The sequence below is a fragment of the Meriones unguiculatus genome, chromosome 3 (assembly GCF_030254825.1).
Source record: "Meriones unguiculatus strain TT.TT164.6M chromosome 3, Bangor_MerUng_6.1, whole genome shotgun sequence".
Taxonomy (NCBI): Eukaryota; Metazoa; Chordata; class Mammalia; order Rodentia; family Muridae; genus Meriones; species Meriones unguiculatus.
The window spans coordinates 29845548-29872299 of NC_083351.1; the positions used below are offsets into that span (position 1 = coordinate 29845548).

General features: G+C 39.7%; 1 protein-coding gene across 5 annotated transcripts in view; it reads right to left on the bottom strand.

Moving 5' to 3' along the window:
• Positions 1–1817: 1817 nt before the first annotated feature.
• Foxj3 (forkhead box J3) overlaps positions 1818–26752 on the bottom strand; it is a 93304-nt gene continuing 68369 nt past the window's right edge. For 3 of the 5 annotated variants that reach the window (XM_021635019.2, XM_021635018.2, XM_060379689.1), the window contains 8 exons: positions 20531–20632; positions 14445–14573; positions 10988–11162; positions 10079–10492; positions 8818–8919; positions 7956–8147; positions 6290–6397; positions 1818–4584 (listed from right to left, as the gene is read on the bottom strand). In XM_021635019.2, the coding sequence (XP_021490694.1) occupies positions 4469–4584; positions 6290–6397; positions 7956–8147; positions 8818–8919; positions 10079–10492; positions 10988–11162; positions 14445–14573; positions 20531–20632 (1338 nt within the window). In that variant the 3' untranslated portion in view covers positions 1818–4468. The remainder of the gene's footprint in view (positions 4585–6289; positions 6398–7955; positions 8148–8817; positions 8920–10078; positions 10493–10987; positions 11163–14444; positions 14574–20530; positions 20633–26752) is intronic. The other 2 variants (XM_060379690.1, XM_021635020.2) reach the window with 1 other exon arrangement.

The window sequence follows — 26752 nt, forward strand, 5'->3', positions numbered from 1 at the left end:
TGAATGTGACGATCTACACCAGCTATGTGGGAGAACACGAAGCAGCAAGTACTCATGAACAGCAGTCGTCCACGTCTGGGATACCGCTCGAGAGCTGGGAACAAGCAACCTGCCTTGAGATGGAGTGAGAACCAAGTTTTGATGCAGCCAGTTACTTTTCCCATGGTGCCTCAGCAATTATCAGACCTGGAGTAAGGAGGTGGGGGGAACAAGGAGGAAGTTCAAAAATCTCTCGGATTGACTAAGAAGAAACCAGTGCAGGGACTCTCAGTAAGCCAACATGCTGCCTACTCGGCTTGGTTGCAACCTGTCCCTAAGCTACAAAAGAGGCTGCCAACTTGCCTCCAAGGGGAGTGAGTGCATACAGCAAACTGCACCAGCCCTGGCACATACTCCCAGTGAGATGCTCTGCTCACGACTGCTCCATCATGCACACGCCCTCTGCTCTTGAAGAGTAAGTTGCAGCTGCAGCATCCTTCACCTCACCAAAGCCAACTCCTCTTCCACACAACAGGGCCGTGACAGCACACCATCAGGTTGTGGTAGATCAAGTCAGGAAATGCGTACACGGGGAGGTCAGAGGACAGCCGGCAGGAGTTGGTTTTCCTTCTAGCACTAGTTACAGGGCCTGAACTCAGGTCATCAATGCCGGGGCAAGTGGCTTTCTCTCCTGAGCCATTCCTCCCAGCAGTATACTTGGAAGCCTGATCTGCTCCTAGGTCAATGACTCTCCCATCTTCCCCTAGTTTTCCCCAAGTAGCTGTGAGACTTGGAACAAGTCGCTTCCTAACTGGGTCTCAATGCTTAACAAAATATGGCTGCATTAACCACTTTTCGAAGGCCCTTATCAGTGTGAAGTTTTGAATGTCCCTTCTATGAAGACTTCCTGAGCTTAGTAAGGGTCATATGTAAAGAGCAGCCCTCAGTTACGTGTTAAAGCTGAGAAACATACAAGCAGCATAATGACAGTATTTCTGGTTTCTCTGACCGAAAAAGGCACACTAAGCAGCACCGGGTGAACAAAACTTGCCTGCCATGGATACAGGCCAGTCTTGCCCTGTAAAGACGTGTATGCACGCTCATATGTTATGCTCAGTAGTAACTGCCCTTGGCTTTGACAAACCATGGACTTGAAAAGAGCTTTGCAGTCTGCCCCAGACAGAACCATCCTAAGTCCACAATTAGAGGTAAAAGCTGGGGCAAGCTCTTCTTTCTGATCCCATTGCCATCTGTAAACATAAACACTGATGCGCCTGCAGTGCTGTGTGAGATAACTTAGATGCTCCAGACAGACTGACAGAGTGGTAGGAAGCTCTCCTCTCTCAGATGAACAATACTCCATGTCCACGTCCCCAAGTTTCTTGCCTGTCCACTGCTAAGTCTTTCTGAGCCTGCTCACATCTCAAGCCACGATTCTCCACTCTGCGCCAGCAGAGCAGCAGTGTCAGAGAGATAACCGCTGGCCCTCTGGAAACCGCCCTCCTGCTCCTCTAAAGGGCTTCACTCAGCCACTGCTCCTCCCCAGGGAAACTTCTGGGGTGACCTCCCTGGCTAAGTGCTGCTTGCTCTTTGTACTGGGCAAGTCTGTACTCATTAAAGGCAGGGTGGCTACCTTATCTCTGGGTTTCTCTCTGGAGAGCCTGCCCCAAGTGTCTGCTCAGGAAAGTAAGGCACAGAGATTAAACAACATTAAGCTCAGGGCTAAGGCAGCAACACCTGGGCACAGTCTCAAACTCCCAAGGACTCCGTGGCCTGGCCACAGGTTCCAACCTTACTTTCTCAACTGCAGCAAATGACAGAGACCATCAGGCTGCAAATACAGTTATCATAATATATTTATTTTAAGTGCCATCCATGCATATCAGTTCTGGCAGCGACAATCCCTAATGACACTTGAAGTATTTCTTTACAGCACTAAACGGTTACAAAGAATGGGTGCCACTCACCATTGGCAGAATATGAAATCGTGCAATAGGAAAACTGTAGAAACATTAAAACACTGACTGTCCAACAGCAGCACAGAGAGCAGGTTGTTTCTGCACAAAAGCCAATGCATGTCACCACATATATACAATATAGGTATGTACACACCACCCTCTCAATGAACATATCAAAATACTCTATTCCATTTGAAATTAGCCCAAGATCGAGCCCCTCCCACTTCAAAGGACATCTGAGAGACACGTTTTAAATATTTACAGGAGCACACAGAAATACATTTACATTCCAAACACTGCCACAAATGCCAGTCGGACTCTTCTCCTGGACAGAGCGCCCCATTTGTTTATGCACGTTTATTAGTCTTTACCCCAAAGTCTCCAGCCAATTTAAGCCCAAGAGAACTTGCTCTGTATCATCAATTACCAACAGAAATGGCCACTAGAGGGACTCTGCACACACCAGGTAGCCCTGCCTGGGCACGGCCCACTGGCACTTGCTCTGAGACCCTGGGGAACAGGGAGTCAGAAGAGTGATGAGTCTGGCCTCAAGTGCCATCCTTGGTCAGTTTAAATATTCATAAATAAATCGATCACTGCAAATCAGTAAATAATTGCCAAGTGGGAAATTAGCTTCACAAAGTTTATAAAATCATCATCAAACCATGCTGTTTCAGAGACTGCAGTACTCCCAGTCATTTAAAGTGCACACTGCTGCACAGCAATCCTAGTCACGGAGCAGCTGTTTGGGTGTCTAGAACACAGAGACTTGAGTAAACTGCTGGGAACCTCATTTTTACAAGCTTTTCCTCTGCAGGCAGCCATCTCATCTTGCCGGGTCCTTCTGAGAGAGACCTGTTGGCTGCTGCTTGAGAATCCTCTGGTTTTCACCGGCCTGAGGGGCTGTACCTGAGCTTCCTTTTCATGCCAAGTGGGGTCCAAACAACAGAGAAACACAAAGCTCTCTCTCACTTCTCCCCAGCTCTCCCCATGGCTTTTCAGTGATTCATACACACACACACACACACACACACACACACTCAGACACACCTCTCTTTGTTCAAGTAGAGATTACTCACCCACAGACTCACAGAGGCTTTAGTTAACGTGATTTAGCATTGCTGAGCCCAGATACTAACAAGCAACTGGTGAGCACTTATTTCTTGATTTGACAGAATCTATTTCCTCATTAAAACAGATTTTCTCCTTCCATAAAGAACCAATTAAAAATCTATTTGCTGTGTAGGAGAATCTCCTTTCTTCTACTTTCATTATAAAATCTTTTTCCCTCCTCCCCCCTCATTATAAAATCAAAACAATCAGCCCATGCAAGCTGTGATATGACAGGAAACAAAGCAACTGATAAAAGCTCTGAGGGGCTTCTTTGTTGGGCGCACACAGATGTCACTGCCCGCAAGACTGAAGCAGACAGGCTCTGGAGCTGTAGTCCCTTCCAGGGTCACCTGAATAGAGGACACTGCTGTATAAAACCTGCCTCCCTGCCCTGTGGCCTAAATAGATGGATTCAAATGCCAGGAAATTCCAATGTAGCTATTAAGTCTCCATCAGCAGGAAGACTAATTAAGACAGGAAGCATATTCACCTGGTAAAAGGAGTGAGGCTAAAGATAATGACAAATGCTTCTGATTGTCTTTGTCTGTAAACTTTATCCAGAAAAATAACCATGCTTTCAGACAAATTTTTCCCTAGTGAATCCCACAGAGCTGTGCATTCACAGAAAGTAGCAATAAATATTAAAATAACACTTTTGAATAATAAATACGTAAATGAATATGGAGACAAGAAGAGCCAAGCAATACCCAGTCTCAATCAGCCCACACATTTCAGTGCTGTCAAAATGCAGCTGAGGAAACACGCTGACGAGGTCCAACACACACTCTACAAGTCCCTGCATGCCAACCTTGCTCAGGAATAGGCCCTCGCATCGCTGAGAGTACCAACTCCAGGTTCCTTGACTTACTCAGTGGAATTCATGATTATTCCTATTTTTGAAGATTAAATAAAGGAAGCCAGGCTTTAAAAAACAGATTTCCTTTCAGCTCCCTATATCATCTGAAAACATCCTGCAGAAATGGCCTAACAAGAAATAAAAACTGACAGTAACTTTCTTGTCAAGACACAATAATCCAATTAGAAAAAACTTGAAGCCTTTCACTAACATTTGTACACGTATTTACACTTATGTATCTATAAACTGCTTGCAGCAAAATAGGCTCTGTCTGAAAAATCAGTCTGGCACTTGTGGTCAACATCAAACCGACACAAATATGCAAAAAGCCGTCCAAATCACAACAGTTAGGAGCTACAGAGGGCACTGGCAGGGAGACAAACACGTAGTTCTTGCTTGGGTTGGAGAAAAGCAGTAAGTTACCCAGCTAGAATCTCTGATTGTCTTCAAAAGGAATTTAGATAGCACTGGTAACATCGCTTTGTTTTTTCAACTGGACTCTAAATCCTTTCTTTCACTGAACAGAAAGGATGCTGGAGTCGGCTGTCTTGCAGAAACAGGCCTACACTATGGAATCCCAATCAAAGTCATCCTGGATGTCATCTGGAGGCAGAGGGCGCCGCATCTGGAAGGCTTGGGAAGGCATCATGTGCTGCTGGTTCATGGCTCCGTGATGGCCTGGAAGGAAGAAGGCAGGGTCTCAGTGACCTGGGCAGGGAAGTCAGGAAGAGACCAGCAGCTCCTAGAGCATGTCCTATGTGCTAGGACTTGGGTACACTGCCTGGAATCCACCCAAAAGACTTCCAACAAGAAGTTGAACAAAAACCCAGGTATAATGATACACACATGAGAAGTGGATTCAAAGTCAATCTATACTACACAGACTTAAAAAAACAAACAAACTCAAGTCTACCTGACTCCAAAAAACATTCTTCCATTTTATACAGTAAGGAAGGCACAAGAAAAATGCTGACAACCATTTCACTATTCTGCTCTAATGTGTTTTCAAATACAAAACGCAAGAATGATTATCAGAGGACTGGAGAGATGGCTCAACTCTTTCAGTAGCCTCAGGTTCTATTCCTAGCAACCCAACTGGTGGCTTATAACTCCAGGTCCAGAGGATCTGACGCCCTCTTCTAACCTCCTTCAGGACCAGGCACGTAAGTGGTACACAGGCAAACATTCAGGCAAAACACCCATATACCTAAAATGTTTTAACTATAAAGGAAGAAAAAAAAGAGTCATTGTTGTACCACTTAAGTTAGATTGGGACATAAGAAAATTTACTAATAGTGGTTCTTTTACTAGAGCTTAAGCATATCCTTTGAAATGCTATAAAATTCTTTTTGGATTATTATTGTTGCTTGTACTCTAAAACCAAAAATTTTAAGCTACCCACTAATTATTTTTCTCATGAATCCTTTAACATATGATTTCACAAAATGCTATGATTTTCAGTATATTATTACTGTATCAGAAATGTCGACGTGTCTTTATTTAACAAAAAAAGATAAATCCTTCACTGTGTGTTAGGCACCAAAGCAGGAGACTGGAAATCGGCTTGAGCTCTAGCCACTATAGCACAGCACCTGGAAATCACTAATGGGGTGAGGTGGGGTGAGGAGTGTAGCAGCAGACAAATTCCTTCTACTTCATCCAAGAACATATCATTGAGTACAGTCCCTTCCGCACTGCCACAGCTCACTCCAGGTCTCACATACACCCCACCCTGGCAGATATTACTTACTGTCTTTTTTCTCATGTAAAGAAGGGGGCATGGTCAGGACCTGAGTCTTGGCTTAACTGCATACTAACACAGGAGTTCTGGGCAGCTTTTCTCTCCTGACCCCAATTCCTTATCTAGGTGATCCTTAAGACTCCTTCAGGACTGAAGAGATGACTCAGCAGTTAAGGGCAATGACTGCTCTTCCAGAGGACCTGGATTCAAATCCCAGCACCCACATGGCAGCTCACAACTGTCCGTAACTCTAAGATCTGACACTCTCACATAAATGTACATGCAGGCAAAACATCAATGCACATAAAATAAAGGTAAATAAAGACTCCTTCCACTTCCAACAGCATGCCCGAGTCTCCTAGCTATTTTCAACTGTTCATATCTTTAGCCTGGAAACTATAGATGGATTACTTCTCTGGAATCAATGAACAGAATCCAAAGAAGCTAGTTAAAACAGACCCCTGAAAGCTGCATTAAGTCCTGTCAAATTAAAAAAAAAAAAAAAAAAAACCTTAAAGATACTCTGTACCCCAGGCCATAAAGAGAGTTCATGCCCTCTCAAAACAGCCCCATTTACCTGAGGGCAACTCAAGCTTTTCAGTGTTAAAACTCTAAGTCCCAAACACAGCACACAGACACTACCTGCCATCGTAGTTCCTGGAGTGTTGAGCGCCTGTGGAATATGAGGATAACCAGGGGGTGGCATTACCGAAGGAGGGAGATTTTGCCTGGAATCTATATACAAATTTCCTAACAAATTAAAAATAGAAGAGAAAACATGTTAGCACTATCAGCAAAACAGAGCAAGCACAAGAATCTTAATGGAATGGCTACCTACATGAAGCCAAAGAGGTAAGACAAACAGAAGGAGGAAGGAAAATTACTCCTTATGAAATTGAGTTGGCTTCCAAAACGGGTGCTGCACTAGTGTTGAGGACACTGGCAAAAGCTCATAGGCAAGGACATTTACAGTTATCACTTCATTAAAGTTCAAAATTACTTGTACATCCATGACCTCACTTGATCCTCCCACAATACACACAAAAGGGCTTTCTAAAGAAGTCAAAGGAAGCTTAAAAAGATAAGCAGGCTTGCCTAAGAGCACAAATCTGGCAGAAACCAGGACTGAGAATCCAGATATCCTGGCTCAAAGGCTCTTTTTGCTGTTGCCCATTTTTTTACAGCTCTGAATTTTCCCCTTGATTGACCATGTGAGTGAGCACGGGCTGACTAAGCGCACAAGGCACAAAGTAACAGCAAAGACCTGCACAATGGCACACCTAAGCCAAGCAAAGTCACTAAAATGCATCACAAATTTGCAGATGAGAAGCACAGACCCAATTCAAATAAGATTTCAGGGATTATTAAAGCAGAAGGGAAGGGAAGGGAATTTGATCCTTACTATTAGTAAGTTAAAGCACACTGGATTTGGCTGCTCCCAAGTTTTTACTAGCCACAGACCTGAGATTCCCTCAGATGACCTAGCCCAACACCCCCTCTACTTACACATGGGAAACAGCAGAGAAAAAATTTGACAAGAGGGAACAGACTCTAAAGCCTCTAAAAGGCCCAGGTCATAACTTCTAAGATACCTTGCTGAAACTGTCAGAGTCCTAACACTTACTTTCACAGCAAGGGGGAGAGGGAGACACACATGATGGATGGACACAGGGGACAAGGGACACTGTAATTTATTTTCCCATGCCCTCATTACAGAGCCTGCATAATGACAACTTGCCATTATTTGCATTTTTCAAATGGACCTTAAACTTTTAATTTTAACATCCTCAATATATGTAACATTTTGATATTTGTTGCTAGTCTACACTAATTTAAAATGAAATTTTTTAAAGTATCCTTCAGAGATTTGTTTAATAACAAAAAGTTAAGTATCAGAAAGGGTAATAGTAAATAATCCAAAGAAATCACAACAGAATAGACTTTTGCCTCAAATTTTCTTTCTCCTTTCTTTTTTATCTCTTTCTCTCTCTTTTTCTTGGTTTTGTGTTTTGAGAGTTCCTCTGTGTAGGCTTGGCTGTCCTGGACTCACTTTGTAGAGCAGGTTGGCCTCAAACTCACAGACATCCACCTGCCTTTGCCTTCGGAGTGTTAGGATTAAAGGCCTACACCACCACCACCCAGCTTTGCCTCAGATTTTCAACTATTCACGTACCACAAAAATCAGCTGCCATTATTCATTTCTTATAAACAACACAGTATAAATAGATCAATGTCCCCCTGAGTGACACATCACACATTGCCTACTGCCTAGGACAGTGAGTTTATGTAAGTGTATGTAAGCCCATACCTGCCCCGATGTGTTGGGAAGGCTTTGCTGGGTGCATGGCACCATGACAGACGTTCTGCTGAACATTGCTCTGCGAGTGGATAAGGCCAGTCTGTGTGAAGAACTGATTAAGAGAGGAGCAGAGATCAGCGAACTGAACCTGATCTAACGACCAGTTCTTGAGATCCGCCTGCCTCATACTCTCCATCAGACCTACAAGGAAAGCAAATAAAATACAGTGAACACAACTCTAAGCCGGTAATAGTGTCTGTGGTCCAAGCTTGATGACTGAATTCAATCCTTGAGAGTCCATGAAAGGACAGAATCAATTCCCCAAAATCAACCTCTGATCTGTACATATGTACCGTAAAACAAGTGTACGCTAGCATTCTTCATACACATACAATAATAAATGAAAAAAATTAAAAAGTAAAAGGTGGACAGCAAATAGGGAACAATACTCACGATTGTCTTATGGGCTTAAAAATGCAACTAGGGGGGCAGCAAGGACAGGGAGACAGACTACGCAAAATCTGATTCTTTTAAATATGGCCAATATTCCTACAGAACTCTTGGATATAATGTTTTCCTAGTATCAACTTCCAATTTAGTAGGAATTTTTATGTGTCCTTTAAGAATACTACCACTGCAAAAACAATGCCTTTATAGAATGCCTTTCTCTCTCATAGACAGAATCTTGTTACATATTTCTGGCTGGAGGAGTGTTTGCTATCTAGGCTCACTATTGGCAATCCTACCTTAGCCTACCAAGTGCTAAGATACCAATACACTTGGAAGGAGATGCTGATTTCAACTACAAAGAACAATGCTCCAGAGAAAATATTCATGGTAACAGTTCTATGGGAGAGGAACCAACTCTTACCTTGGAACTGTGAAAGGTCTACATCTGACCAGTTAACACTGCTGGCGATTCGACAGCTTTCCTTCAGCATATCAAGTGTTGCATACCAATCGCTTGACACACCTAAAAGGTAAAGTTGACACTACTGTTAGCTCTGGGATAGTGAATGGTGGGAGAATACAGACGGGAGGACAGTTCTCATCCTTCCACTCCTCGGCATTAAGGAAAATCTGTTTAGTCCCATCTCACACATCTGAGAGGTGTTATTCACAGGAATGAATTATCACGGCCACTATGATTACTTCTGACCCTAGGGATTCTTCTCTCTGTAAGGTGCCACTGGCAAAGAAGTCTAACCACGGCACATTCAATTGTTTCAATTCCAAATGGACCATTTTTCCTCCCTGGCACCACAGACTTCTATTTCCTGAAAATCACCCAATTTGTTCATTAACAATACCCTCAAGAACATATGAATAGGCTTAAGTTTCTAAAAGATATATTGGTATCTATAAGGTATGCATTTGCCTTGTCCCTGAAAAGTTTTAGTGCTATTATACAACTTTCTCAAAGCATGTATATAAAAGTAACTGTAAAATGTTTCAAAAATATTCTATTATTTTCAATTTTCAATTCTATTATTGAAAAATTTCAATTCTATTATAGAATCTACTATGAATTATTAACTAGGGAAACAAAACCAACCATTAAAGACAAACAAAAAAATTAAAAAGTATTTGTCCGATAGATTTTTTTACTTATTTGATTTTTTTGTTTGTTTTAATAAATAAAAGGTAAGTTAGTTGAGACCAGTTCAGACCTGCTGAGAAACTCCTAAAAAAACGAAAAGTAACAAATAAAACAAACAAAACCCAATAACAACAAGTAATTTATTCCAAGTCATAAGAGCTAGACTGAGGATTCAAGCACCGTCTTTATGGCATAACCTGTGCTATTTCATTTACATTTCCATAGAATAGCAAGACTGCAAACAGGTCATGTATTCCATTCTCTCACGTATCACTAGAAGCTATATCAGAGCAATACAAGAACATAAACTAAAACCTGTAAGCAAGGCTGGGTTTGCCTATATTTCCAATGCATTTTAATTAAGGAAATCTTCAGGTCACCCATGGATTGAATGAAGTGTAACTACAGGACTACAGAAAGCAAAGATGAAACAAGTAAAAAGGGTTTCAGTAGTAAATACTATACGAGGCCCAAATAACAAAGGACAGGCCTAATTCACACAGCTATTCAAACACAAGCAGAGGAAACTTACCAGAATTACAAGGTACCTGCTGAGGGGGTGGGGGTGGCGGATGTGCTAACGTCTGATGCTGATGGTTTGGATGGTGCTGTATGTGCTGATGTGGGGAGGGGTGCTGGGAGTGAGGCGGCTGGAGCTGGCTGTGTTGCTGTGGGTGTGGTGCTGGGTGCTGGGGGCGCTGTGGGTGCTGTGGTAAACCATGCGGTCGGTGGGGTGTATGTGGAGAAGGCTGTGTGTGCATCTGAGGGTGGGACAGTGAGACCTGTGCAACTGAATTACTGCCTGTGGCACTGAGGCCACTGTGACTGTTGGGCAGGCTGCTTTGGTTGCTGTGTGGGTGAGAGCTCACTGTACTGCTGGGAGAGTGCTGATAGGAACATGAAGTGTGGGACTGCTGGGAAGATTCGGAGGGGATGCTCATTAAACCTAAAAACAGAGTAAAATCGTTTTGGTTAGAGTTCCTTCTATCATATTACATTTACAGTAGTATTATTTACAGAAAAAGGCATATGTAAAGAAGTCGTGTACATATAGACACACAATTTTTTGAAAGGGCCACAAACAAAACCACAAACTTGGTGCTATTAAACTCTAATGGCTACCTCATTGTTAATGTTAGTCACAACAAAAACAAAACCCCTCCCACCCCAACATCCATGTGCCACAGATATGGTATGAGAATTAGCACAGTGCTTCAGGATGTCCTTGTAATTGAGTAAACTGTGCTTGCAAGTTGAAATCAATGTGTTGTTTCTCTGCCACAACACAGATATATAGACCAGTAAGCCAAAAGTGGCATAATGCAATCAACACCCCCAACCTCACCGTAGCGGCTCTAAAATTAGCAAGCTGGTCGATGAAATTAAACCATTTGTGTTTTTTGTTTTTGTTCTTTTAAAGGACATTTAAAAAGCAGCTCACCTTGCTGACTAAGTGACTGCTCAAAAACTGACTTATATAGACTCCGAAATGAGGCACTGAGATCTTCAAAATTGTATTCTGTGAAGAGTAGCTGTTTATCTCTTTCTGGAAGGTTGTACTGTGGCTGCTGCTGAGGCGTTAATGACTGAGAGACTGTTTCTGGATGGTTAGTCACCTAATAAAAGAAAACAATGGATATAATGACTCAGTGCCAATTCTGGAATCTAAGCCAGTAACCTGCGGCTATCCCATTCTCTACCAAGGCACACCCCTTTAAGTGTCGGAGAAAAAATCACTGACATGGATCTGCAGGAACCACAGAAATCTCTTATAGATGAGGAGAGACATGTATGAGAGAGACAATGAGTTCAAAGAAATTTTGTGGAGATGATTCAAGTGAGAGAGAGCACTGGAATTATTACCCTCTTCATCATGATTTCTATAGACTGCCCTACACTACAAAGCTACCAACACGGCTTCCATCTTTTTGTATCATCTTAAAGTTCAATCAGCATATATGTGACATTGTCCCACACAGCACTTCTGTTTTCAGAGAAAAGGAGGTTGGCTGAAGAAAATAAGACTGGAAGAGGTGAGCATTACCGAAGACAGGGCTGCAGGTCCTTGGTGGACGCCCTGCACAGCATGGACAAGACCTGAAAACAATCCTAATACCAGTTCCTGCCCCCTAAAGAGACCTAAAACAGTGACTTCCAAAGGAGATCCTTAACGAAAAGAAAGAGTCAGGTGCCTTGAGTTATGCAGGTTGCAGAGAAGTATCACCATAACCTCAAAAAATTAGAAGCATTGCATGTACATTAAGTTTAAAGGGCGTTATTTGTCCATTTGTGCTTGTGTGAGTTAGCTGCCTACATGACAGGTCTGCAATCATGAGGACTGAAGCCTGGATCCCTGGAACTCAAGCAGAGCTGGATGAAGGAGCATGCACCTACAATCCCAGAAGGCCTAAGTTAAGACAGAGAGTGCTGGGAAGCTCAAAGGTCAACTAGTCTGGCATGTGCAGCTCTCAGCAAGAATTATCTTTGAAAACAGCACAACCTGAAATGAGATTAAAAAACAACAACAAAAAACAGAACCCCTCCTCTACATATCTTTTATTTTTATTTTTTGTAGTACTAGGGATAGAACCAAGGCCCTGCATATGCTAGGAAAATGCTCTCCATCAACTGTATTTTTGAAAGACTGTATCAAAAACTGATACACTACTAAAAATTTATTCAAATGGTGCTCAGAAAGCATTTATAACAACAAGAAAAACGTTAAATCTTTTTTGCTTATTTTTTTAATTCCAGTTTTAAGGTATCCAAAGGCCTCCAGATGTTCAGATACACATGCATAAAAAACACCCACACATATAAGACAAAAATAAATAAACAAAAATTTTGATGAAAGGGACTAGCTCCATCAATTATATCCTGGTGACTTTAATATATCACCATACAAATCATGAAGAGGAAGCTCAATGGCAGGATGTTGATGGCATAGTTTGTGATAATCCCCAAATATGAGATGAGTCATGGTTTTATGACGAGCAAACTTTCATCTGCCCTTCTACTTTGTAAGGTAACTATGGGGCAGCTTCTCATCCATCTCCCTGGTTCAGTGAGGCATGGGTCTTTCTGTCTTATTCCCAAAATGGCCATTATTGCATGTCATAAAACTGCTCAGCTGCCACATAAAATCTATTCCTCCACTATAGCAACCCATTATTCATGTAGTCTGTCACATGGATATTCTAGTTTGATACTGCCATGTGAGAATCAGGGAACCGACACCATTCTGATCTGGTTTAAACTGCATTATATTACTTATTCAGAATTACCTACTTTAAGTTTTATGTAGATTTTAAAGTCAATCTATGTAAGTAATAAAACTGCTTAATCACATATAAACTATCTTTGTAACAAGGAGCACTGTCCACTGCTGCTTCAGAGAACTATTTGACTGACACTTGGTTGTTGTTGTTGGGTTTTGTTTGCTTGTTTATGTTTTCAGGTTGTTTTTGTTTGTTTGTTTGTCTGTTTTTGAGACAGATTTCTTTTTGCAGCCTAGGCTCTGCAGACCAGGGTGGCCTTGGACTCAGACACCAGCCTGCTTCTGCCTCTGGAGTGCAGGCATTAAAGGCATGTACCACCACCTCCCAGAGGTGACACTTTGTTAAGTGAAAACAGCAATCTATAACATCTAGTTGAACCATTTCACACACTCACACAACAGGCGTGATATGTTAGTTCTTTTGTTCTCTAGTTTAGGAATGTTCTGTCATGCCCCTAGCCTCCTTTTTGGAGACAGGGTTTTAGGTAGCCCAGCCCAAATCTAAACTGACCTTTTAGCTTCAGATCCTCCTGCCTCTACCTTCCAAGTACTGGGATTACACACTACTACCACCTGCCCAAATTTAAGGCTTCACACATGATACACAAACACTCTAGCAATTGAGCTACTGCTTCAGACCCAATAAATGCTCAATGTTTACCTTACGATACTAAGCCCTATTCTTTGATTTCTTTGGTATCAAGACACTTTACACTTAAAACTTAAAATCATTAAATATTTATTTCACTTTATTATTTTTACATATATTCTCATATATAACAATCTCCTCATTATCTTTAATCACCTAAGTATAGTAGGCTCTCCACACTGATGGCTTCTATGTCTGTGGATTCAACCCATCAAATAAAAAATATTTTGGGGGAAAATTCTTTTGCACTGATCAAAGAATATACTTTTTCTATTCTACTATTCCCTAAATTACAGAGTTTAACTATTACCAATCACACGACATTATATTAGGTATTTAAGTCACCAAAATATTTGAGTATTTTAAATAAGTGAACTGTGTAGGTCATTGCAAGAATTACACTATTACATATAAGTGACTTGAATGTTGTGCTTGGCAGGTTTTTGTCAACTTGATACAAGCTAGAGTCATCTGAGAAAAGGGAACCTCAACTGAGAAGGTGCCTCCATTCAACTGGCCTGCGGCCTTGAGTCATCTTCTCCTTAGAAGTAACAAGTGAGTACAAGAGTAAAAATATTCACACTCAAGACCATTCACCGCAAGACTTTGTTTTCCAGACTGAATAAAGAATAAGTCTGCTCTACCAGGTCAATTTATTAACTGATTAGTGAGAAATACACAATTCATCTTTCATTTATCATTTACACACACACACACACACACACACACACACACACACACACACACACACACACACACGAGGGCATGCATGAACCATGGCACACATGTGGAGGCCAGAAGATAACTTGCAGGAGTCAGTTCTTTCTCTGCACTATACAGATCCTGGGGATGGAATCCACAGCACTTCACTAGACCATATCTACATTTTTTAATAGGCATGTCAAGAATGCTCGGTTGAATTTTCATACTAAATGAATATCCAACAAAAAACCCAACTTCATCAGAACTTACCGGTGTATAACTATGTACACTTCCAACACTGTTCAAATTAACAGATGCCAAACTCTGGTCTGAGAGACTGTTGTTAAGGCTGCTTCGAGGGCTATCACTACCATCCTGATCAGTGTTGTATAGTGTTACCTGGAATGACAGAAAAGCAATATACCTCAATACATAGCTCCTTCAATGAAGAGGATTGTAAAGTAGCATTACAAAACCACAACTGAGCCTACAGCAAGAAACAAAATGCCAGTGGCCTTTCCTTCCTGTCAAGTTCATGTTCAAATGTTAATTCCTTGTTCACCATGAAACAGTTTTCTTACTACTCTCAATCTGAAGTACATGCCTATCTAAAACATAAACTAAATTTAGCAGGTGTAATTAATAAACATTTAATATCAGAAGGTAATAAAAAAATCTATCACATGCAGTTTTATATCTGATGTATGTGTCAATATATGGATACAGTGTGCTCCCTTAGAAAACATCAGAGGCACCATTGTGTCTCTGATACTAAAAACACCTACTCACAAAACAATAGATATGTGACAGAATTTTTTTAAATTGGCATATCTGGCCTAGTAAAAATTATACCATAATTTTATTTTGTTAATTTAAAATAGCCATTAATGCAACTACATGTTAACATTAAATTTTTCATTCCAGTAAACAAGTTAAGATGAAGAGTGATGTTCACGTTTCTAACATCTTGAAGTCTGGCTGGATGGGAAATAGCAAGCGTATAAGCACAGAAAACATGAAATTCTCATGTAACTGTCTTTGATACATCAAAACATGTCAAGTATCATGTTTTAAAAAACTTAAGTTACAATATGGAAGGAGAAACCATGGCAAATAACTTTATACTCAGTTAAAATCTACTGTTCTATCTTGTACTTTGAACTAACCATTTACTACCTACACATAATGTTATGGTACCATCTAGAAAATAATGATTTAAGTGACTGTCTAAGTGTTGACATATTTCACTATGTAACATAAAAAATAAATAAAACTGCACCTGTTGACCCCAACCTCACTAATGTCTTAAAGCTAGCAGAGTCATTGTAGTGGGGGCTCCTAAAATTCTAAGTGTTTCTTGTTTGTGTGAAAGCTCAGATTTTACTACAAGAACCAGCTAATGCTGGCTGTTTACCTCGAAACAGCAGAATCACTGTATTCATTACTAAAAAATTATTTGCCAATACTCAAACGTAAACTATCAGTTGTTCTTTCGGGTGAAAACAGTAATCCATGAACACAGTAACTTCTAACTCAACCAAACAATGCTTTTCTTTGAGACACTCTACTCAGCACACAGAACTGTTTTGCATTTTCCCTAAGAAATACTAAACAAACATGTGCTTTTTTAATAAAACTTTTTCCTGTTTTACCAAAGTAAGCCTAGTTTTAAGTTTTGTTTAGCTTGAGATCTGTGGCAGCAAAGAATACTAGTACAGAGGGTGTCACTGCCGCAATTAAATACCAGTAGCTAACGTTACCCACCTCTGGTTTTGGAACGACAATGAAATACAAATATATGCTACTGTGAAGCCAGTTTTGACCTCAAAGAACTCACCACGAAGGACTGAGTTACTCTGACATCCACAGATAACACTACCTTAGTTTCCCCACTGCTGCTCCTCCTAACCGCCCATGTCAGAAGCCACTCTCATCTCCTGTTTCACTATATGGACATCTACCACTAACAGGCTTTCCCAAGTTAGAATCATTTATAGTTACTTTTTCAGAAAGCCTTGTTTCCTATTGCATTATCTGCTCTAAATATTACTGCCTTCCTCTGATTAAAAATATTTTTATTTGATTGAGAACTTTATAATTTAGACTTAAGATCTATCTAAAACTGATTGTTCTACACAGAAGATGATTTTTTTCTTGTACACTTACTGAAGACATTGCTGGATTTTTTTCAGTCTGTCTAGGTCTTATGTTAGTGCCACAGTTTTCTTTATAGTAAGCTTTCTCTTGTTTAAATCCTTATTTGTGTGTGAGTGCACGTGCGCATGTATATGCACACGCAGGCCAGAGTACCACAGGTGCAAAGCTCGGCAATAACATCCACCTCTTGGTGACAGTGATTCTCACTAACCTGGAGTTCACCAACTAGGCTAGACTGCCTGGCCCTTCATGTGGGGATCCTCCTTTCTCCACGTCCTCAGCATGTGGGTTTCACACTGCCAGGTTAAACGTCTTTACACGGGTTCTAGGATTCACTCCGGCACTTGTCTTTGCAAGGCACCATGGTGTGAATATGAAATGTCCCCCACAGATTCACATGTTTAACACTAGGTTCCTAACTGGTACCGCCATTTGAGAAGGTTGTGAGGCCTTCGAGGGTGTGAACCTTGAAATTCTACAGTGTTGCACCACTTCCTGTTCACATTCTCCTTTCTGAACTTGGATACAATGTGACCTGCTGCCATGAGTGCAAACCCTCCCTCCCTTAAATTCATTCTAGACAGGTACTCTGTCACATGAATGAGCAAGTACCCACTACACAGGGCAAGTACCTTAACAACTGAGTCATCTGCAGGCCCGGTATTTTCTTTTTGGCCTTTTTTTTTTTAAAAAAAAAGACAGGGTTTCTCTGTGTAGTGGTGGCTGTCCCAGACTTGCTTTGTAGACCGGGCTGGCCTTGAAGTCATAGAGATCCACCTGCCTCTGCTTCCTGAGTACTAGGATGAAAGGCATTCACAATCACGGCCTGGCTTTCACTAGCCCCCTATTGGCCATTTGACTCCCCACATTTCTCAGTTTGTCATTTATCTACATCTTTCCCTCCTCACCTTCCTTCCCCAAAAGCACATCAGGATTTTAACTACAATAAATCAGATCAACTGACTTCTTCACAACAGTCTTCTACATAAAGACTGTGTATTTACTCAGTTACGGCTTTATTTTCTGTCAATCATAATTTAAAGTTTCATGTATAATTCACTTTTTATGTAATTCTAGGTACTTGTTATATTTTAATGCTAACTTAAATGTTTCTCTTAAACCCCCCTGGGCCAGTAAGATAACTCAATGGGAAAAGGCATTTTCCTGCCAAGTGTTAACCTCTAAACCCCTGTTGTGGAAGGAGAAAAACAGCTCTGGAAAGCTGTCCTCTAACCTCCACACATGTGCAGTGTGGCCTGTGTGCCATCTTCCTCTTTACAGGTAATTAAAATTTAAAAAAATCTGTCTGTGGTGGCTAGTGTGTAACAACACAACTGATTTCCAAGACCAAATACTGACTCTCTATCAAGAGAGTTTCGCTAAATTCATTATTAAAACACTATGGCGTTATCTGTACATTCTTTTGTGAACACTATGGCTTTACCTGTATATTCTTTTGTATTTTCTACATAAACAGCCAACATATCCATAAATGACAACTCAATAGTTTATTTTTCAAGGTGTCTTTTGGCTTCTCTGTGAACAGCATTTGTAACTATCTTAATCTTTCCTAGACTCGTTTCACCATCCATGTTATTTCTAGTCTGGTTGTTAATTTCCTCCAATTATGGGTGGTTTGTTCCTTCCTACTTCTCTGCCCCTGGTCCTTTCTGTGACTCTGAGGCCAGCGTTAGGGCTGCAGGTGTACACAGTCACACCCAGCCGCTGCCTGGTACCTTCTCACCTCAGACATTATGCTTTCACCTTTTTCAGACATGTGCTTTTGTATCTTTTATAAATGTTCTCTGGCTTCTGATTTGTTGATTATTGTTATATAAAATACTTTCTACTTCACTGACTTTTCATTTTGTTACCGTCGTCCTTCACAGTATTTGTTTTGCCTGTTTCCAGATAATTAAATAACAATATTTAATGTTTGTGAATGAATACTATAGTATATAACTGAAGCTATCTCTTTATATCTCACAAGCTTTGAAGTCACTTACATTTCACTGACTGAAAGTATTTTCTAACTTATATCACATTTCTTTGATCCATAAGGTAAGTTAGAAGCATACTTTTTAACTTAAATTCTGGAGGAACTTTCTGACTCATTTTTTGTTATGACTTCTAGTCCTAATTCCACTGTATTGGAAAATATGATCTGTATAACATGCCTTCCAAATATTGCTGAGACCTTTTCTATGACTTAAAGATAAATTAACATCATCTGATTGATTTTGGTAACTACTCCATGGGTGCTCAAATGTATATTCTACAACTGGTTGGTACAACAGTAGACATAATTTGGCTTTTCTAATTTGGGTTCAAATTCTACAATTCTAATGGAATTTTTTTGTTGTTGTTGTTGTTTGTAATCATAGTAATAATTTTCTTGTTCTGAGTTTGGTCAGAAAGTTCTAACATATTTCTTCCTGGATTGTAATACCTTTAGCTGTCCATGTTTAGGCCCTCACTGTTGCTTAGATTAATGCAAAAGCTGTATTAGAGATTTCTGGTTTGAAACCAAACACTGCATCTGAAATTTTCAGTTTAGCTGCCCATGATTAGAGATGCTATTTAGATGTACAACTGCCTAGGCCCAATTCACAAAGATAGAGTAATCAAACTGTTAGGACTTCACCGAACTCCACCACATCAGGAAACACACACAAATACTTCCTTCCCCCTAAATGACAGTGATCATTCCAGACTGCCACACAGGAAGAAAAATTATTGTACTCCACTATCAGTGTCCTTTCAAATTTGAAATCTAATTATGTCATGAACAAATTCTTGACAATCTTTGTCTTTCTACAAACAGATCCCATAGGTGCAATGATATATACATCTGCATGAGAAAAATGAAGGAGAGAAAAGCAGACACCGTGCAGACACCGGCTAGAAAGAGAAGAGCGCAAAAGCTTCAGGGACAAGGCGAAAGCAAGAAGAGTGACGAGTGTGGTGAGCACGGGTTACAAGGATGGCACAGTCTCAAGACCTTTGTGGTCCACAGGACACAGAAATATCTTTGAAAGAAGAGGCATTTGCACTCCACTGTTACCTCATCTCCAGCATCACCAAAACTACAGCAGACTACCAAATGCAATTTCTGGGTACATTTCTAGATTTGAATATCACAAAACAGGCTGACCACCATTACCCTGAACTCTGTAAGGCTGTCAGAATTATGCAAAACATTTGTTTTGTTAGAATCTGTTGACAGCTGTTGTCAACTTGATAGGATCTAGCAATCAGCTGGGAGATGGAGACTCCCCATACTTGTGACTATCCTGATTAGATGAACTAATGTGGGAGACCCTAACTGGGCAGGACCAGGCCCTGGGTGCAGATCCTATACTGCATAAAATGGAGAAATCAACTGACACACACCACTCTGCAACTTGCAACTCTGATTTACCTGCCATGATGGACTGTGAGCCAGGATAAATCCTGTCTCCCTCAAGTTATTTGTCAGAGTACTTTATAAAATCAGCAAGAAAAAAAAGAAAAAAAGAAAAAACTTTGGAAAATTATCATAAAATTTGACAAATTATTTTCTTCTAATTGTTTTAATGTGTTATCATTATTCCTAGAAAAGTGGGAAAGGACACTACTAGGAACTGAACCCACATCTTAGACATGCTAGGAGAATACTGAGCTATCTATCTTTAGCTCCTTAAAAACTTCCTGTTTCGTTTAGCTGTGTGTGTGTGTGTGTGTGTGTGTGTGTGTGTAAGGAAATCAGCCAAGCACAAGGAGGTCAGAAGATAACTTTAAGGAGTCAATTTTCTCCTTCCACTACATGGGTCTCAAGTCAAGAACTGAACTCAATCCCTCAGGTTTGGCAGCAAGCACCTTTATCTACTGAGTTATCTTGCCAGACCATACATTCTTTTAAGACAAGGTCTACCTAAGTAGCCCAGGCTGGCCTAGACCTCTCTCTAATGCGCAGACAGACCCTGAAGTTGCGATCCTCCAGCCAACTTCCTTTGTAGTTGTAATTATAGGACAGCTCCACCAGACCTGGTGTTCATGCATACTTCAAAACATTCTAGCTTCAAGTCTCAGGCTGTCACATATGGATTGAACAAATTTATATCATCTTTGAACTTCATCATACAGAACTACTGCCATCATAAAAGCAAACTAAATATATTACTCAAGAACATTTAAGAATGTTTAAAAAGTAGAATTACTTTGTTAGTCACAGTGTTGATTGCCAGAGTTGGAGAGGCACTTCCCGAAATAATACACTCCATTCCCAAAGAATCTGAATCTACGCTATATGGAGTTGAGGCCTAAAATACAAGAACAAAATAAACAATTATTAGCTCATATATTCAACAATTTGACGGGATTTTATAAAATTCTCCAATATCCAGTTTTGTGCTATTTAATATGAAAATACGTAGCTTACGTAGCTATTAAAATCCCTTCTATATTCTTACTATATTCTGGCATGCTACTGACCCAATCCTTCCAAGTCTACTGGTACAGCTACTCCCTTAAAACTTCAGTGAGTCTCATGACAGGGGAAGGGTGGAGCTGGCCTAACAACCTTCTTCACTTCTCTTTTCAGCAAGTTATCTACTTGTAGCTGCAGGCTAGGAACTACCTCTCCCAGACTTATCTGCAGCTAGCTGTGGCCATGTGACTATGTCATGGTCAATGGAATGTTGAGTAATACGTACAACTTCTGTAGCATTTCTTTGAAAGGAACTTGCTTGCCTGCAATCTCTCTCCCTCACACTACGCACTGAAATATACACATGGTGGGAACAGTCTTGTTTAGCCTGAAAGCTGAGTTAGGCAATAATTGAGAAACCCTGGAAAAACAAGACTAGAAAGAGTCTGGACAACTAAATGACTACATACAAGAGGACTGTGTATCCCTCTGATTCAATCTACACTTCTGTCTTCACCTGAGAAATACATCTCTCTCTAGTTTAATCTCTTCTCTTACCGTATTATTACTGCTTGCACAAAAAATGACAAAATATCCTAAATAATATGTCCAATGCACTGTTAAACATGAGTCTCCAAAACATACACAATGTTGTCTGCATTTAAAGAGGGTGTGTGTCTCAAAAATTCACCCTCTGTTAAAAATGAAAGGCAAATATGAATAACTTGTGACCATGGTGCCAGTTTCTCTAGCAAGAAATCTCACCCTCACAAGCCACAACTGAGCACAGACTTTTTTTGTTTTGTTTTGTTTTGTTTTTTTTGAGACAGGAATTCTCTGTGTAGCCTTGGCTGTCCTGGATCTATAGACCAGGCTGGCCTTGAACTTATGGATCCACCTGCCTCTGCTTTCCAAGTGCTGGGATTAAAGGCAGGTGCTACCACCACTACTGGTCAGCCCTGAGCACCAACTCTTAAAAGCTCATACTTGAGGCTAATGACATCATTTGGTAATAGTAACTGTGCTTGCACAAGGCCCAAATTCCTGGACTTATCCTACCTACCAAAGCAACAGCAAACAATCTACAGATGCCCATCTAAGATTAAGATGTTGGGATGAATTACTAAAATGCTCATGAAATAAAACATTTGAACAAAAACAAGGAGTTCAATAACAAAATAAAACGATGAAAATAAATAAAATAAAAACTAGATTAATACTATTTGTGAAAGAAAAAATAATCAGTATGATCAGCTTTATACAAGAATAGAAAAGAACGAGAGAAAGGGTTTATCAATACCAATAATCTAACTGAACAATAAACAAAAACTAAAGAAAGCAGAGAGCTTCAGAAAGCTGTGTGACTCTTAAAAGGTCTAATTAGAGACTTTACCAAAATATCAGAACTGATAAGTGCTCTTTATAAAGTAGGATACAAAAATATTAAAAGCCAATAGCTTTTCTCTAATGCAATCATGAATTTTCATAAACTCATGAAGCAATCCAATTCTCAACTCCCCCCACTGCAATATGCTAATCAAGCTAACCAAAGTGAAAAACTTTTACAACAAAAATTACAAAGTACTTTAGAAAAAAACTGAAGGAAATACTAGAGACAGAAGGACCTGTTGCCTGAATAAGTGAAAAGAACACTGCTAAAATGTTCGTACTACCTAAGGTAAGTTATAAATTCAATGCAATGTTAATCAAAATACAAAACAGCATCCTTCACTGAACCAGGGGAGAAAACCAAACAAACCTAAAACTCATATGGAAACAAACAAATCCAACTCTAGCCAAACAAAGCAATTCTGAACAAAAAGAGCAAAGGATGAGATATCACAATACCTGATTTCATTACATACAATAGAGCCATAGTAACAGAACAGCACAGTACCAATATAATAACAGACACCTGGGTCAATGGACCAGACCAAACAACCCAGAAATAAATTCACCCAGCCTCAGTGTGCTGATTAACTTTGGTTTTCCCTATCAGCTTGAAACAAACTAGGGTCATCTGGGAGGAAAAAAAAAAAAACCTCTGTTGATAAATTCCGCCAATCAGACTGGCCTGCAGGTACTCCTGTGTACATTTTCTTAATTAATGACTGATGAAAGGGCCCAGCCCACTGGGCACGTGGTCCTGAGTGCCATAAAAGACAAACAAACAACAACAAACAAACAACAACAAACAAAACCACCAAAGCAAGACACAGAGAACAAGCCACTGAGCAGCATCCCTCCTTCCATGTTTCCTGCTTGAGTTCCTGCCTTGGCTTCCCTCAGTGATGGACTGTGGTGGGGATGTGTGAGCCTAACAAATCCTTTCCTCTTCAAGTTGCCTTTGGTCGTGGTCTTTCTCAAAGCAACAGAATGTAAACTAGAACATAGAGCTAGCCAAATCTAAGCAAAGTTTCCAAGTACATAGACCAAGTGCAGCTTCTTTAACAAATAGTCAGACAAACTGGGTATCTGTATGTAGAACACTGAAACTGAAGACCAACAAACACTAACCCAGAATGGGTCAAAGGCCTTAATGTAAGACCTAAAACTGAAAATCCTAGAAGAAAATTATAGAAAACAATAATTAAGAAATGAAATCAGTAGAGAGCTGCGGAATGCTGCGCCTTAAAGATGGAGCTGGTTTCCGCCTTCCACCTTCCCGATGGTGAGTGCTCTCTGTCACGAACAATTCCACATTTGGCTAAGGCCAAAGATCTGGCTTGCTTCCATGTATGTGGACCTATCTGCATTGCCCACATGGCACGCTAGGGTTGGCTACCCAGAGGCTATTTAAGTTGTGGGCTGGCTTTCCCCAGGGTCATATGATTGTTCAAGGTTCCTGAATAAACTGCATTGAAAAAAAAAAAAAAATGAAATCACATCAAACTAAAAGGCTTCTTTCTGCATAGCAAACAGAAGAGAATGATGAGATATCCATACAACAGAAGAAAGTATCTGTCAACTGTTCGTCTGATGAGGGCTAGTATCTAAACAATTAGTCCAATGAAAAGGTAGTCAATGTTCTAAAAATATATTTCTCAAAAAAATTCATGAAAAAGCTGTGGTGGCACACACCTTTCATCCCAGAGCTCAGGAGGCAGAGGCAGGAGGATCTCTGTGAATTCAAGGCCATCCTGGTCTACACAGCAAACTCTAGGCCAGCCAGAGTGCACAGATACCCTGCCTCAAAAACATAACACAAAACAAAATGAATATATAAAAATGTTATGATTAGACATGAAAAATAAAAATTAAAGGTATAAAATTCAGAATGCTACTTACCAAAACATAGAAATCAACAAATGATAAGATGTAATGACAAAGGAATGCTTACACAGTCAGCAGCAATGTAAATAAAGCCACTACAAAAATCAGTATGAAGTTTCCTCAAAAAAATTAGGAGCTAGAGAGTTGTCTCAGACATTTAAAACATTCTTTGTCCTTCCACAGGACTAGAGTTTGGTTCCCATGGCAGTTTACAACTGTTGGCTGTAAGCCTAGGTCCCAGGCTTGCATGTAATACAGACATACACACAAGAAAAACACAAAACAAAATAAATAAACCAGCTGGGCACAGTGGTGCATGCCTTTAATCCTGGCGCTTGGGAGGCAGAATTCAGGCCAGCCTGGTCTACAAAGCAAATCCAGGACAGTCAAAGATACACAGTGAAAACCCCCGTCTCCAAAAAACCAAAAATAAAAATAAATAAATAAATCTAAAAGCAATATTCAGAACCACATCACTCAGCTCTCTTACTCCTTGGTATACAACAATGAAGTCAACACACTATTATTTGCCCATTTTCATCAAAGATATTAATCTGAGAGACGGCCATTGATAATTGTGGATAAATATAGTATACCTGTAAGTGTGCACACATACACATATCTGTGTACAGATACACAAAATGGAGTATCTTTTAATCATGAAGAATGAAATCTTATCATCTGCAGGAAATGAAGGACATCATGTTAAGTGAAATAAGGCAGAAGAAAGACAAGCGTAATGTTTACTGTCATATGTGAAAACTAAAACAAGCCCTTCCTTAAGTTGATTTTTCAATCTCAAGTAGAAGCGTGAGCAAATACAGGAGACTAAGTAAAAGGCTGAAGCAACTCATGCACTAGCAACTCATGACCCACGTATACATGGAAACACAACTGCAGACACCATTAATCAACACAATTAAAACGTAACTAGTTGGTATGATTTTGAGAAGGATAGAAAGGGACGTGAAAAAAATTAATTGATGATTTGAACAGTTAGAAATCTAGCAAAAGACAAATCTGAAAATTTGAGCAGCTCAGTGAACTATAAGGACAAACTCAAAGGGAAAAGAAAATCGTATTTATATGCATCAGATTCTGAAAAATAAATACAGAAAGCATCCAAAGAAAAATATACTACATGCAGAGGGATATTTGTAGGAAAGTGACTTGTGGCTTTCTCAACAGATATGAAAGTATCACAGTGAAAAATCCCAAAACTCCAGCAAATTAATGTAAGCCAACCCATACTGTTTTATTAATGTAAACATTCAAAAAGGCAACACACTGATGTGATAACGTGAATCCCAGTGCTTGGAAGGCTGATGCAAGGACTTTGAAGGCTACAAAGCAAGAATTTATCCCAACACACCTATACACACATATACGCGTGATTAAAAAAAGAAAAGGACATTCTTTTCAGAGAGGGGGAAAATTCCTTTTTTTGGTAAAAGACATACCTAAAAGTTCTTTTGCTCAAAGGAAAATTATAACATAGAGTCAACTTGGGACATTAAAGCACCAGAGGACTGGCTTTGGCTCAATTCACTAAAAATGGAAGATGATACAGAAGACTATTATTTTCTTCTTAAGTTTAAAAAAAATCATGCAAAAATTATAACACTGTCTTTATAAGAACTGTCAATGTATACAGATATTACAACAAGGGAGGTTTGTGGTGAGAAAAGTTGCAAAGATGAAAAAGTACAATACTAAGTAAACTGTGAGTATGAAATTATATTGTTTCTTTAAATAGAAATATATAAGCGGGTATAGTTAAAAAGTCAATACATAAATTAGCACAGAACACTAAAAAACTAAAAAAAAAAATTTCAACAGAAACATACTATAGATTTATATACTAACCAAATAAATCAAATCTTTAGAAAATACTTCAATAAAAAAGCAGCAAATACCCAATAGGACAAAAGGGCAAGATTCAGTGTGACTTACAAATGCAGTAACTTCTAACACAGTAAACAAAAGAAAAAGAGTTGCAGGGAAACTGTCAGACTTTGTAGATGATGTAAATATTCAGAGTGTATTCCAAGTCTTTAAAAAATGATTAATTACAAGTAACAAGATCAGAGTAGGTTAACAAAAAAAAAAAAATCAATTTTATATACTTATAACTGGAAAATGTTTAAAACTCAAATTATAATAGCATCAGGAAACAAAATATTCATTATTACGTCTAACTGGAAATATACAAGTCCTTTATGCTGAAAACTAAAATCACCTCTGACAAAAAAAAAGGGGGGGGAGGGAGCTGGAGAGATGGCTCAGAGGTTAAGAACACTGTCTTCTCTTCCAGAGGTCCTGAGTTCAATTCCCAGCAATCACATGGTGGCTCACAACCATCTATAATGAGATCTGGTGACTTCTTCTGGCATGCAGGTGTACATGCAGACAGAACATTATATACATGATAAATAAATAAATCTTTAAAAAAATCTCTACTGGATGCAGAACTTAACTTTCATTACTTGGAATAAATGTCAAGATATAGTTTTTCAAAGCCAGGCATGGTGATAAATCCCAGCACTAAGGAAAGCAAAGACAGGCAGATTTTTGTTAGTTCAAGGCCAGCCAGGTCTACAAAGCAAGTCCAGGACAGCCAATACTATGGAGAGAAACCATTTTGCCAAATAAAAAAGATAGGCTTTTTTTCAGATTAGAAAAATTTTTGAAAATGATGAAAATGTTCATTTAACAAAATTTATAATAATTTCACAAACAG